Source organism: Notolepis coatsorum, assembly GCF_963971535.1.
Source record: "Notolepis coatsorum genome assembly, chromosome: 7".
Taxonomy (NCBI): domain Eukaryota; kingdom Metazoa; phylum Chordata; class Actinopteri; order Aulopiformes; family Paralepididae; genus Notolepis; species Notolepis coatsorum.
This window is the reverse complement of record NC_140171.1, coordinates 106915005-106930709: the sequence shown is the minus strand read 5'-3', so window position 1 is coordinate 106930709 and position 15705 is coordinate 106915005. Positions and strand designations below refer to the sequence as shown.

Here is a 15705-nt window from a genome sequence, read left to right as displayed (position 1 = left end):
GGTAGGCTAGCATATATAATAGAATGGTGGTGTAGACTGACTAGGGGCATGGTGGTGGTGTAGACTGACTAGGAGCATGGTGGTGGTGTAGACTGACTAGGGGCATGGTGGTGGTGTAGACTGACTAGGGGCATGGTGGTGGTGTAGACTGACTAGGGGCATGGTGGTGTAGACTGACTAGGGGCATGGTGGTGGTGTAGACTGACTAGGGGCATGGTGGTGGTGTAGACTGACTAGGGGCAGGTTGGTGTAGACTGACTAGGGACATGGTGGTGTAGACTGACTAGGGGCATGGTGGTGGTGTAGACTGACTAGGGCATGGTGGTGTATACTGACTAGGGGCATGGTGGTGTAGACTGACTAGGGGCATGGTGGTGGTGTAGACTGACTAGGGGCATGGTGGTGTAGACTGACTAGGGCATGGTGGTGGTGTAGACTGACTAGGGGCATGGTGGTGTAGACTGACTATGGGCATGGTGGTGTAGACTGACTAGGGGCATGGTGGTGTAGACTGACTAGGGGCATGGTGGTGGTGTAGACTGACTAGGCGCAGGTTGGTGTAGACTGACTAGGGGCATGGTGGTGGTGTAGACTGACTAGGGCATGGTGGTGGTGTAGACTGACTAGGGGCATGGTGGTGTAGACTGACTAGGGGCATGGTGACCAGGAATACCTGTTTTTTCCAAAATTCAGTTCAAATGCCATCTTGGAATAACAAAACAACGATTGTGTGCAGACAATTGAAAATGTTGGGTTCCTTTCCACTTTCTTGAATATAGAAAAAATTAAAATACTTGTTCTAGAACTGTATTTTTTGCACTTGTTTGTTAAGTTACTGGGAATACCCTTTCCTTGTTTTTGCTCATTTTAACAGACAAAAACACAACACATTCTAGTAATTCTGGTTTACACCTAACCCTTATTATTGCTGTTATGATTTCCAAAAATAAAATCTCACCAATCTTTAGTAAAATAGGAGATTTAAGTGTTTATCTGGAATTGTGAGGATAGGTATTCGCGGTAACCTGGGATCAATATGTGAAACGTAATTATCTCCTAAAATAATTGGCCACAAAAGACGAAACTCATTTTGGTTGTTCATTGGGGTGCCAAGATCATGCCCAAAACATATCATGCATCTGCCATGAAAATTAAGCCTTTTTTGTTTGTCATCAATTGAAGGCCATGAACTATGTTGACTCATATCCCTCTACCCGTATTTTTCCTTCAGATTCAGCTACATTTGAATTCTCTTGAGATAACTCGGAGATAACTATGGTATTATGTTGTATGATGATGATATCCCTACATTTTAATTCTCTCTTAAATTGGAGGAGATAGTGAATTGGTATTCCCGTAACTTAGGTCAACTTAGAGGTCCGCCATCCCTCATTACATGATGTTTTTTTTTTTTTTGGCATCTATAACAATCATTCTTGACATGAGAAAAGATTTTAATGTTGTTCGTATAACGTCCTGGGTTATATGGCTTAGAAATGGGGCAGGTTACCGGGAATACATGCGTTACCCATATAGAGAGAGAGAGAGAGAGAGAGACCCCCTCGGGTTTTGTTTTAGGTTCGCGTTTTGATCGTCTAAGCTGCCGGAGGTGACGTCACACTCGAATGTCAACAGGAAGAGTTGAACAGACGGAGATTGAAACTGGATGCTGATATAAAGAAACGAATAACCAATAAATATGAAGTTATGTTTAAACTTCTGTTGTCAAGCGTCGTCAATATAACCCACCCCCTTTCCTCACGAATGGAACTAGTGTTGTGGAGTCCACTTTGAGCGTTTTCCAGGGTTAGCAGCTAATGCTAGCTACTTAGCTTAGCCTAGTCATGTGGGATAACTTGGTTAGCAGCTAACGTTAGCCCATTGCTTGCGTCAATTAAATTGCATGTTATTAAGGCTGCTCGTTTCGTTTTCAGGGTCAGTTTAGCTTTTCAGAACTCAACGTAATGGCAGGCAAGTTAGACGTCATTTTTGCCTCCTGAGCACAGTGATGTATACATGTAGTACAATGCCAAAGCAGTAGGTTGCGATGCAGTTCAAACATGAAGGCCATTTTCAACCTATAAGAAAAGTTGAATGTGCCAATACACTTCCTGCTAAAAATCCACAATCCACCATCTTTAAATGCCTCGCGTGAGCCATTTAGCCAACGTAGCATTTATTTTTCAGCAAAGAAAGTGCAATAAAAGTGCAATAAACAAAACGGATACATTCACTGTGTTCTGCCTCTCATTTGTTGATGAAACAAAACCAACATCAACACAATTTACCCCCAAGAGCGGATAGTTTAGTCTCACAAAAATATCGCCGATTTTGTTAGTTTACGTGCTAACGTGATTGGAATATGCCAGTATAACAGTATAGCATTGTGGCTAGCAGCGTGGTAACGTTAATGCTAGCAGAATGAATGGATGTAAACGTTATTTAACAAAAGGGAATGTAGACTGTTGTAGCTTGGACTGGGCTCCTTATAACAATAACTTGACAACACGTTGGTAGCCGCAGCGAACAGGGTCTGAAAGTAACGTTAGCTAGGTAGCTAATCAGGAGCTATCAGTAGCTAGATAACATTAGACAACGCCTCATGTATTAAACAAAAGTGAATAGATGACTGGGCCATTTTGTTTAATGCTTGTTATGTTGAAAGAGGAGCTCTGAGTTGCTCATGCAGTCGACTCTTGCGTGGTAACAATAACTTGACAACACGTTGGTAGCCGCAGCTACTTGGTACAGCTCTGCTGTAAACACTGGAAATAACCGTGCAGGTCTCTACTGCACATGGGCGTTGAGCAACAACGATTCCGTATCCGGCTCACGCAGAATACATGGCACCATTGTCTGCGAGTTTTGGCGAGTATCCAAAACGGAAACACCCTTTCAGCGTTGCCAGTAGGACAACACGTATTCCTGCCAAAACTGCGTTTCTTTTTAACTTGGACAGCAAACGTAATCATTCAGCAACAAAAACGTTGCTGTATTCACCAGTGTAACCATGGCCTAAAGGTCTGCGCTGGTCTGTCTAATGAAATTACAATTGCATGTCATTTAAGGTCCGTGCTGGTCATGTGTCTATAATGAAATGAGAGGACAACTCTGCGCTAAAACTAAAGTCTCATCAGCCGCGACGTGACAACATATACTCGATGTTCACGATATAATAATTGACTACATCTCATGTAGAACAAGCCGCGATACATTGAGTATACTCGATATATCGCCCAGCCCTACATGAAAGGTGCTATAGAAATTTGATTTATTATTATTATTATTATTACACACACACACTAGGGCTGTCCCCGACTAAGGATTTGGATAGTCGACTTTGATTGGCCGAAATTAGCCGATAGTCGACTATTAGTCGACTATAAAAAAAATTATGTGAAAAAAAAAAGTATAATATATATATATATATATATATATTAGAGCTGGGCCGTTAACGGCGTTAACGTGCTGCGTTAACGCTATACTAATATCGCGCGATTATATAATTAACGCATTAATCTAAAAAAAAAAATGTTTTTTTTTTTATTTATTTTTTTTACATTATTTATTTTTTTTACATTTATTTACCCAGGGTAGGTTCGCTGAGCACAGATGCTCTTTTTCAGGAACGCCCTGCTTCACATTCACACAGTTCCATTCACACCTGGGAGCTGCCCAGTACAACCACAGTTGACACCATTGGCCACTGAGCAACTCCACTGGAGCAGTTGATTCAAGCCATGTCACATTTCAAGTTTGAAATGATTCTTTCTGTTTTGCTCCTGAGAGTGCTAGATACTGTACTGTAACTGAGGGGTACAATTCCCTGACTGTATTGATAAGTATGGTATCATTAAACCACTACCGCTTTATGTACTTTAATTACTGGCCATACAGTACATGATATATAAATATGATGAACACTTCCCACAATAAATCGGTTCCACACAAAGTTATAATTAAGTATTTATTGCAGCAAAAGGTACATAATATACTTCTCTATTATACTTTGGATGCTCTTGTAAGGCAAAGGAATGTGCGTAGGCAAATCAATAATGAATGTCCATTCTCTGGTTACGCAGGAGGTAATTATACGACCTGAATCTTAGGGAATTATATCTATGGTGCACTGGTGATATATAGCGGGAGATACTGAAGGGTGCCCCCGGTTGTAAGCCAGCAGGGGTAGAGGATCTGTCGGTAGTAGAGAGTCTGGTCAACGATGACTAAGGAGACTCCAAGTACAGGAGACGGTGCAATAGTCTCTTGATCCACAGACGAATACAGCTGTTCTCCGTAGACTGTAGCTCCACAGTGAAGAAAGCTAGCCTGCCTCAGGCTCTCTGAGGCGCAGACTCGACGTGGCTCCTCACAGGGTAAATCCCACACACGTGTAGGCATCGGCGATTCTCCGCTCCATAAATCACAGGACCAAAACAAATATAATCCAGCCGTAAATGGCTATGCAGTCGTCGGGTAGATTAATCCAGTGTACATGTCCACACGGTCCTCGTCTAGGTCTCCTCGGGTTAAAGCGCCATGAAAGCAGCCCAGCCTGGATAAGCACTCTAGCTGGTACGAGGAAGCGTTGGTGATGCTGGTCACTGTAGAACTTTAGCCGCACGATACACTATACACAAATAGACTATTACTGACTTAATAGAAATATGTCGCACTCGACGGTATAGCGCCAAACTCTGACACTTCAGTTATTAATTCGCACGCGGTCTCAATGCTCTCTTTGGGGCCAAACAGGCCATACTTCACCGCACGGAGTATCGTGGGTGAGGCTTCAACTTTAGTTCCTAAGTTTCTCTAAGACTACGTGCTTCTGTATTCACCTGCGCCATATTTATATGCACGGCGAACAATCTAGTGCCAGCCTCATTTCTGTCTCGTATTCTTGGGCAAGGCCGGGCATGTACAGACATGTCTTGACGGTGGCTTTGAACCTGACTCTGGAGGCATGGCCCTGGCGCCTGTGGACCGCTGTCCAATAGAAGAATGAAATATTATGGTCTGTACTAGGCTAAAGGGATATTCCGTGTATATGTACAAGGAATATACAAGGGATATCAAAACGATATACAAATACTATGCAATATATATCAATCAATAAATATATATATTCGGTTTAATCTGATCCTTTGTAACATGTACTGTACTGGTAATATTATTTATTTGTGTTAACTTCTGAATAAAACAACTTATTAAACACAAGTACATCTTATTGAACATTATTTTGATATTTCATTACCAATTATCATAGCAAAACAGCTTTTTCAAACAGTCTGTAATGCATTTTGGAAACGGGAGATGGGCTCATGGTGTAATGGGCCACCTGGCCTGAGAAACATAAGGAGGAAAGAAAAAGTAAGGACTTACTTCTGGTCATTATTTGGGTAGAACACACATATTTTGAATGCCTTCGGCAGGTTTTTTTTTTTTTTTTTTGAGCCATTTTAATCTAGATTAATCTAGATTAAATCCAGGATTGCAGATAGATTAATCTAGATTAAAAAAATTAATCTATGCCCACTTCTAATATATATATATATATATATATATATATATATTTTTTTTTATCATTCCATTTGGACTGTGGGGGGTGCTTAATGTCTGAAGGAGTCAACGGAAGGCTTCTTGTCCTCTGCAAAAGCATGCAATTGGTCCACTGATGGATACATCTTGATATTTGTCTAGTCTAGTGTGTTCATTAGATGGGTGGAATCCTCTTTCAGTGCCTCTGTGCCTGTGCAGTTGGCCTCTGGTATGCGTGCCATTAGCTTTAGCCACGCTTCTAGGCCTCTTTTCTTTTGGAAAGAATGATAAAAATATATATATATTTAAAAATAATGATTTTTTTTTGTATTCGACTAAGAGGTTGGCAGTCGACTACGGCTCCTTTCGATCGATTAGTCCACTATTCGACTAATAGGGGTCAGCCCTAACACACACACACAATCACCATATGTGTTTATGTAAACAAACCCTGTCCAGTCGTCTCCGATCTTTTTTGGCTTTCACCCAGCATGGTGCGTCTCCTTCTGTCCCCGCAGTCTGTGTCCCAGGAGCCACGGGAGAGGAGGGTGACTGTGGACGAGGTGCCCTCCGGGGTCTACCTGTACCCTGAGGAGGAGTCCGGGGGTGACAACATGCTTGGATCTGTCCCCGGCGGAACCACCCCGGTCGTGTTCGAGGAAGCCCAGAAAGAGATCCTTAAACTCATGAGGATTGAGGTTGGTTTTCCTGATGGCAGCCTTCTTTTCCTTAAACTCGTGAGGTTGAGGTTATATATATATATATATATATATATTAGTTCCCAGTGACTATCGGATAGCAATTGTGTTTTTCCCACGAAAACGAAATGACAGATCACATATAATCACTCAAACCCCCCCCCCCCCCCCCCCCCCACCCCAATAAGCACATTATGTTGCCGTGATTCACTTGAGCGAGCACATTGTCTTAACTCGCCCAGCTTATCTGATGGAAGATTAAAATCACTAGGATTTCAAAAGGAGGTCAGTTTGCCCTGTGCAGAGTAATAAGTAAGGCTCAGTCTAGACCAGGGGAAGGGAGCACACACACACACACACACACACACACACACACACACACACACACACACACACACACACACACACACACAGAGTGTTCTATCCTCTTGCTCTTTGCTATGAGACGTTGCCTAAATCTTGTCTTGTAAATTGTGTCATCATCTTGGTTTGAAGCCCAGGGGGGAAATGGAGAAAGAAGACATTACTTCAAGTGTTTCAGCACATCCTCATTCTCTAAAGACATATCACACACCCCCATGTCTCGTATCTAAAGACATATCACAACACCCCCCCCCCCCCCCCATGTCTCGTATCTAAAGACATCACAAACCCCCCTCGTCTCTTATCTAAAGACATATCACAACCCCCCCTTGTCTCTTATCTAAAGACATATCACAACCCCCCCTTGTCTCTTATCTAAAGACATATCACAACCCCCCCATGTCTCATATCTAAAGACATATCACAACCCCCCCTCGTCTCTTATCTAAAGACATATCACAACCCCCCCTTGAATGAATGAAATCGTCTGTCACAGTGGACAGACCAGATGTGTTGTTTTGCGTGTTTACAGCACAAGTGCTAGTTTTCAACACCTTGTCTCTTCTCTAAAGACATATCACAACCCCCCCATGTCTCTTACTGCATCTAAAGACATATCACAACCCCCCCCCCCCCATGTCTCTTACTGTATCTAAAGACATATCACAACCCCCCTATGTCTCTTACTGTATCTAAAGACATATCACAACCCCCTCCATTTCTCTTACTGTATCTAAAGACATATCATAACCCCCCATGTATATCCTCTTCCTCTCTGTGTTCTTCCAGGACCCGGCCTTGTTGAACGGCAGAGTGACTCTGCACCATGCCAAAGCTGGGGCTGTGTTAGCCAAACAGGGGGACCAGGTACTAAAGGCCATCACTCACATTTTAAAGCTTGCATGTGTAGTTTTGGGCATGTGCAGTTTTAGTTACAAATACTTGATATTTGTACCTTTTTGGGAGAAAAATTATTGAACCAAACAGATCATTTTGACCTTTTAAACTGTGCTGTAGGATCCAGATTTTACTCCTGTGACACTTTATATTATGCAATACTAAAGATATATCATACTTTATTTTGACTTGTCATAGGTTATATCGTATTAACTTTAACTTGACAAAAATGCAATATACTGTCACTTCATCTTTTTCATGCTTATTACATCTTTCTCTCTTTCCATCTCTCTCTTTCCATCTCGCTCTCTCTATATATTCAAGTTCAAGTTCTTTCAAGTTCTTTAATAGTTGTCATACAGAAGTACAGAATACTTTCATACAAAATGCTTCTTACTGTTACGCTCCAGAGACTGTGCTAGACAAGATAGTATCAAATAACATAATATAGCATGTAATTTAGAAGAAGAAAAATGAGGTCACAGTGTTCGGTATAGACATATGTACAATGTTCTGAGTTACCATATAATTAAGCATTACATCACACGCAGGAGTGGTTTGTGACCAATAAACCATGCCTAGGGGTGGTTGTTAGGCCCGAGGCGCAGCCGAGGGTCGTTAGACCCCCCTAGGCATGGTTTATTGGTCACAAATCACGACTGCACGTGGTGTAAAGCTTTTATACAACTGCCAGATTCATCCAACCTTATTTCTATACAATAAACACACATTAATCGAAGATTTATTGAAAAAACCATCCGCCAGAAAAAGTAGTTCCCACAACTCCATGTGGAAGCAGCTTGAAGTGCATCCAACCAAACTAACACATCCAACTGTGTATTATTGGAATGATTGAGAGAAGTTGCCTCATGTGGAAGCAGCTTGAAGTGCATCCAACCAACTAACACATCCAACTGTGTATTATTGGAATGATTGATTGAAAATTTATTAAAACGTTTTCTTTGCCCTATAGGAAAAAAACCTTTTCTTCGCCCTATTTTTTTATTTATTTCTTTTAGCCTAAACTTAACCAGTTGGAAACCAGGGGTACAGTAATAAAATTAGCAATCAACCAATCAATCAATTCAATAGACCATGCTCACTTAAAACAGCGCTGCTTCTCTCTCAGTCTGACTCCCCCGCTGTTGCAGACAGGAGTGTGTGTGTGTGTGTGTGCGTGTGTGTGTGTGTGTGTATCACAGTGTGTGTGTGCGTGTGTGTGTGTATGTGTGTGTGTGTGTGTGTGTGTGTGTGTGTGTATGTGTGTGTTTGTGGGTACGCCAGCGTCGGACAGTGTGAGAGAGAACGCTGCAGTCGGAAAGTAGGAAGGAAGAAATTTAAATCAATCAATTAATCTATCAATCAATCCGCGATTTTTCTTTTGTTCTAGATTGAGTCAAGACCCATCAATTACATCATCCAACATTGTTTAAAATACTAACACATTCCCCTTGACAGAATCGCTTCATATTTAGTCGTTATGGTGCTTTCAACATAACCATTTGTTGTTCGCGATCCTGTTTTCTCCCGGAGTGAGCCGGGGAGGGTTATGTGATTTGGTTGTGGGCGGGTCCTGAGCCCAGGACCGTGGATTGTTGTCAATAAAGACGTGTGAATGGCCAATCAGAATCGAGAAATTTGCATGCCGTTGTATAATATACAATACTATGCAGTGTACTAATGTACAGTACTATCTAGTGCAAAGCAGAAATGGGATGAGGTACAATTTTAGGTACAATTTACAGTAAGGTGTACGAGTTGTAGTGCAATCCTTCATCAATAAATATAAAGTGTGGGGAGTGGGTGCTACAGTGTGTTTGTTTAAAGTGGGTGTGTGCTATAAAGTGTGTGGAGTGGGTGCTACAGTGTGTTTGTTTAAAGTGAGTGTGTGCGTGTGGATGTGTGTGCTATGTGCGTTTGGTGGTTGTTGTTGTGTAGTGTTCATTCATTGTTCGTTTAGCAGCCTGATGGCCTGGGGATAGAAGCTTCTTCTGAGTCTTTCTGTGCTCGCCTTGAGACTCCGGTATCGCTTGCCTGACCGCAGCAGTTCAAAGAGGCAGTTGTTCGGGTGACTGGAGTCTTTAATGATTCTCTTAGCCTTGCCCGTGCAACGCTTGTTGTAAATGTTCTGGAGGGTGGGGAGCCCCCCTCCAATTGTGCGTTCGGCTGAACGTGTCACTCTTTGTAGTCTGCTTCGGTCTTGTGCAGTGCTATTCCCAAACCAGGAGGTGATGTTGCCGGTCAAGATGCTCTCTATTGTACATGAGTAGAAGTTCTTAAGGATCTTCTGACTGACTTGGAACTTCCTTAGGCGCCTGAGGAAGTAGAGGCGTTGTCGTGCCTTCTTCACAACACTGTCAATGTGTGTGGTCCATGTCAAGTCCTCGGATATGTAGGCTCCGAGGTACTTAAAGCTGTTGACTCTCTCAACCGGTGCCCCGTCGATGCTGAGGGGGCTGTAGTCCTTGACCCCCGACCTCCTGAAGTCCACAATCATCTCCTTTGTTTTGCTGACGTTCAGGGAGAGGCTGTTTTCCTGGCACCATCCCGCCAGGACCTTGACCTCTTCCAGGTAGGCCCTCTCGTCGTTGGCAGAGATCAGGCCCACCACCACTGTGTCGTCAGCAAATTTGATGATTGTATTGCTACTCCGCTGAGCCACACAGTCGTGTGTGTACAGGGAGTAGAGGAGGGGACTCAGAACACAGCCCTGGGGGGCCCCTATGTTGAGGGTGATGGATGAGGAGGTGCAGTTGCCTGCTCTCACCACCTGGGGTCTGCCAGTCAGGAAGTCCAAGACCCACTGGCAGAGGTCATAGCCCAAGCCCAGGTCCCTGAGCTTGGCTATGAGTATGGAGGGGACTATGGTATTGAATGCCGAGCTGTAGTCGATGAATAGCATTCTCACATAGTTCCCCTGCCTCTTGTCCAGGTGTGATGCTGCTGTGTGCAGCACATGGGCTATGGCGTCCTCCGTGGACCTGTTGGGGCGGTATGCAAATTGCAGGGGGTCCATGTTGATGGGGAGGGAGGAGCAGATGTAGCCCTTTACTAGCTTCTCAAAGCACTTCATGGCTATGGAGGTGAGAGCTACAGGGCGGTAGTCGTTGAGGCAAGCAGGCTTGGATTTTTTGGGTACAGGGATAATAGTGGACTTCTTCAGGCAGGTGGGGATGACAGCCTGTTCTAAGGACAGGTTAAATATGTCAGTGAATACTGGGGCCAGTTGGTCAGCACAGACTTTTAGGACGCGGCCGGGGATGCCGTCCGGACCTGCTGCCTTCCTGATATTCACTTTTTTAAAGGTCCGCCTCACCTCATGCTCTGTTACCCTGAACACTGCGCCTCCATCAGCAGCCGACCCCCCCCCCCCCCATTGCCGTGGCTTGTGAGCTGGTGTTGTTATTACCAGCATCAAACCTCGCATAGAAGGTATTGAGGTCATTTGCTAAGGAGATGTCACTGTTCAGTTTGAGGGAGGCGCCTTTGTAGTCTGTCATCGTTTTGAGCCCCTGCCACATAGCTCTAGAGTCAGCTTGTTCAAACTGGAGTTCAATTTTATCCCTGTAGCGCCGTTTGGCCTCTGACACTGTCCTCCTTACGTTGTATCGCGCCACCTTGTGGTCATTCATGTTGCCTGCCACTAGGCCGCCGTTGTATGCTTTGGTGCGCTCTCTCAGAGCTTCACGGACGGATTTGTCTACCCAGGGTTTTTGATTTGGGTAAACTCTCATTGTGGTAATTCAATTCAATTAAAAAAACATTATTAGTCCCGCAAGGGGCAATTTAAGGCATGATACCACAAACAGCTGCATATACATTCAAGACAAAACGGGGACAAGAGACATACATGACACTTCAAAGTATAAAAGACATGACACTGCCAGAATGGGATCCCTACATTGTTGATCTGTCAGTCCAATAGATAAATAAATAAATAGATTTGGTCATTATAAAAAGTGCACTTTCTTCAAAAATATTAAAATAATAAAGGGGCACTGGGAAAAGGACTTTGAAATAGACATATCAGAAGAGGTGTGGTCAAGAATACTAAAAAAAATTCACGCTTCATCTATCTGTGCGAGACACAGGCTTATTCAATTTAAGATTGTACATCGGCTACATATATCCAAACTCAAACTGTCAAAAATGTTCCCTGAGGTTAGTCCTACTTGTAACAGATGCAAACAAGCCCCGGCCGGTCTGTACCACACATTTTGGTCATGTCCTAGCCTAGCAGACTTCTGGTCGTCCATATTTAAGCTCTACTCAGACCTGGTAGGCAGTGGTGCAGTCGTAATATGGGAACTGGTTACACGCCACGTGCACGCGCGCTCCCGCGCACGCGCATACATGTTCCCTCAGTTGCACAGAACAGATGATTATTATGCATAACAATGGAGATCAAGCAGCCCCCCACCTTCTCGTAGGTTCTTATTATTATGCAAAGTCTAGGTGACAAGTGCCGGCCGGGTAGCTTTCTACAACGGCCGGGTACTTATCATTGCGCGCACTTCTGCCCTGAGTGACTACTAATAACACGCCGTGTAACCGCGTGTGTGCACGACTGCACCCCTGCTGGTAGGTCGGGTACTGGAACCATGTCACTTCCTGGGTTTTTTTGGTGTTCTTTCCGACGACTTACATCTACCAAAAGCACAACTGAACTGCATCGCTTACTCCTCCCTTCTAGCAAGACGTCTCATTCTTATGAACTGGAAAGATGAACATCCTCCCTCATTTGGCAGGTGGATTTGCGATGTAATGTACCATTTAAAAGTTGAAAATATTAAATATACTTTACGGGGATCAAGTGGGAAATTTGATGTGGTGTGGCAACCCTTTATCTCGTATGTGGAACGGTTGACTACTTCTCTCACCTCCTGAAACAAGGACACTGTATAGGAACGACTCTGTAACACGAAATACTCTGAGAACTTTTTTTTATTTTTTTATCTTTTTTTATTTATATATATACATATCTATTTAATTTCTTTAATTTTTAAATATATATATATATATTAGTTTTTTTTATAGTTTTTTTACTATTATTATTATTATTATTATTATTATTATTATTATTATTATTATTATTATTATTATTATTATTATTATTATATATATATATATATACATATATTTCTTTCTACACACTTTTTGGTGTTTGTCTGGTTTCTGTTTTTTTTTGTATTTAATTTTGTCGATAAGTGTATGTATGTCACGTTCGTATTGTCTACTGTAATGTCTAAAAAAAACGAATAAAAATATCAAATATAAAAATATTAAAATCAAGGGGTCAAAGGGTGCACGTTTGTAAACTGACCTTTCCTTGTACTGTGGCCATTCACCAGTCGAATGGCCTCTGGTACAAACCCAAATTTCCTTCGGTTTGTTTTGCAGGCAGGCTGTCTAAAGCGCCTTCCTGAGGGCAGCAGGTCAAAACACACATGAAGGACATGTGTGGGGTCATCAATTATTTTGTGTGCTTTCTTGAGCACTTGGGCATTGTAAAACTGCATTAGGGATCTTTGTGTTCTGCCGATGATTTTTGAGCTAAGGTTGACAACACCTTGCAGTTTGTTCTTGTCTCTTTGACAGAGGGATGTGAACCAGCATACAAATGAAAAGGTTAAAATACTCTCAATAAAGGAAGAATAAATTGTCAGAATTCTCTGGTCGACTCCAAAGGAGTTTAGTTTGCGAAGACAGTACAGACGCTGATGAGCCTTTTTTATTATAACATCTGTGTTGTCACTAAATTTAAGTTTGTCATCAAACACAGTTCCTAAGTATTTGTAGTTCTGGACAATTTCCACCTCAGCTCCGTGGATGCTTGTTGGGGTGACTTCTATGTGTTTTGGTGAGATAATAATTTCTTTGGTTTTGGATACATTTAAATCCAGAAAACAGCCATCACACCAGTCTACAAAGTCTTGCATTATGGGTCCGTGTGATTTATCTGACTGACTGAGAAGAGATAGGATAATACTATATATATATAATATCTATCTCATCTCTCTTTTTCTCCTCCCCTCCCCCCTCTTGAAGGATGTGAGTCTGCACTTTGTCCTGTCTGGCTGTCTGCATGTCTACCAGCGGATGATTGACAAGCAGGACGCGGTGTGTCTGTTCGTGACCCAGCCAGGGGAGATGGTGGGCCAGCTGGCTGTGCTCACCGGAGAGCCCCTCATCTTCACTATCAAGGCCGTCCGAGACTGCACCTTCCTTAAGATCTCCAAATCCGACTTCTACGAGTGAGTCGCTCGTCCCTAGAACAATCTAATCTATCTATAATGATCATATCATATAATGATCTATAATCAATCTAAGTAAGGTTGTGTAGGGGATCAAAGTATGTTTTATAAAATGTGTGTTATCCGTTTGGACTCTTCAACTTTGGACTTTCATACATGGGAGGAGTTTGGAGCACTGCGCTCTTCATCTCCCAACCCGAGATATAGTGGATCGTCACAGTGAGGTAACTCTCTGTTGCCCGAGAGATCCAATTATCCGTGGTGAGCGCAAGGCTCTGTGTTTTTGCCAAATTATTTTCAATGCCATTGCACGTTGTTTGTTTCATAGAGGTAGATAATTACTCTGGTGCTGAGAAATGTAAGAGAGGGCACAGTGTAACACGCACTAGTGGAGGAAGTACACAGTTCCTTTACTTAAGTAAAAGTAGAAATACCCAGATAAATGAGTACTCTGGTGAAAGTAAAAGTCCTCCATTCAAATTCGACTTGAGTAAAAGTAGAGAAGTATTTTCTATTGAATGTACTTAAGTATCTAAAGTAAAAGTACACATTCTACATGACGTTTGTGTATTCCAGTGCTTGGGAGCATTCAAGCCTCGATCCACTGCCCTCTTCAGGTTATGTTAACTTAACACTTTCAGTGCCATAAACGAGAATTCTCGTTTCTGGGCCTAAGTCGTCCAGTGCCATAAACGAGAATTCGCATTTCTGGGTAGTTTTCGATTTTAATACCCTATTCAATGTCGGGGAGCTGTATGTTAAAAGGTATACTAGGACTCCGAAGGTGCATTACCGGCCAGATCCTCCCAGGCGGCGGTATCGAGCACACTTTGAAAACTTGTATCTTCGGCTGTGCGTCGATTATATGGGTCCGGGTCGGCTATTTTTTTCCGGGCAAGACAAGCGGTTATAACGCTCGGATTGAGAATAATCAAATACTCCCGATTCATGATGTGTGGTGGATTATGTTGGCGACACGATGGACATCAATACTTGGAATGGCGATCAGATAATTGGAATATTCTTTTTGGGGTACATCCTAGGGCTGGGCGATAAAACGATAACGATAACTATCGCGATAAATTATTTCCTCGAAATAAACATGAAACGTGGTCGCAAAGTTTCGATATATTGATTTTCCAAGCTTGGATATGAGCACACGCACTAACAACCAATCAGTGAAGGAGATGGCCGACAGCGAAGGAGACCCGCGGTGCACCTCTGGGTAGAGAGGTAGGACTCAAGTAGTAAACAAGGCTGGCTAGGATAATTAGCTTGCACGCTGCTATTTTATAGTTTACGTGCGGAGTGGGTATGTGGCGTGAATTCTGAGGCCACGGTTAGAGTAGTGTGGGGTATGCGGTGGACGTCGTTGCAATGTATTGGGGCGGAACGGAGTATTTTAGGGTGATAGTTAGTACATTAGAAACAAGGCTGGCTAGGATAATTAGCTTGCACGCCGCTATTTTATAGTTTACGTGCCGAGTGGGTGTGTGGCGTGAATTCTGAGGCCACGGTTAGAGTAGTGTGGGGTATGCGGTGGACGTCGTTGCAATGTATTGGGGTGGAACGGAGTATTTTAGGGTGATAGTTAGTACACTGTCATGGGATACACTGCTTGCTCTGGCTAACTGTTAGTGCGCGGACTGATGACGACATCAACTCGAGACATTCGCAGCAGCAAAACAAGTCTATTAATAGCCCGTCCATCGGCGCCGGGCATAAGAAGTTAATTAAACTTGATAGAAATTATATCGACGATAATTATCTATATCGAGTTATATGAAAATAATTTTATAATTTTATCGCAATAACGTTTTTGGCCATATCGCCCAGCCCTAGTACATCCTAGTCAAGGTAAGGGCTATATGATATCAATATTTATTTTTCTTTTTTCTTTTTTATCTTTTTCCCCCTCCTTCTTTTTCCGATTTTTCTCCCATCCCACTGTT

General features: G+C 42.8%; 1 protein-coding gene across 1 annotated transcript in view; it reads left to right on the top strand.

Moving 5' to 3' along the window:
• Window positions 1-15705, top strand: part of pnpla6 (patatin-like phospholipase domain containing 6) — a 134262-nt gene that overhangs the window by 74994 nt on the left and 43563 nt on the right. Inside the window, 3 exon segments of the mRNA XM_084318957.1 lie at window positions 6060-6239; window positions 7392-7469; window positions 13548-13753. Coding sequence (XP_084175083.1) covers window positions 6060-6239; window positions 7392-7469; window positions 13548-13753 — 464 coding nt within the window.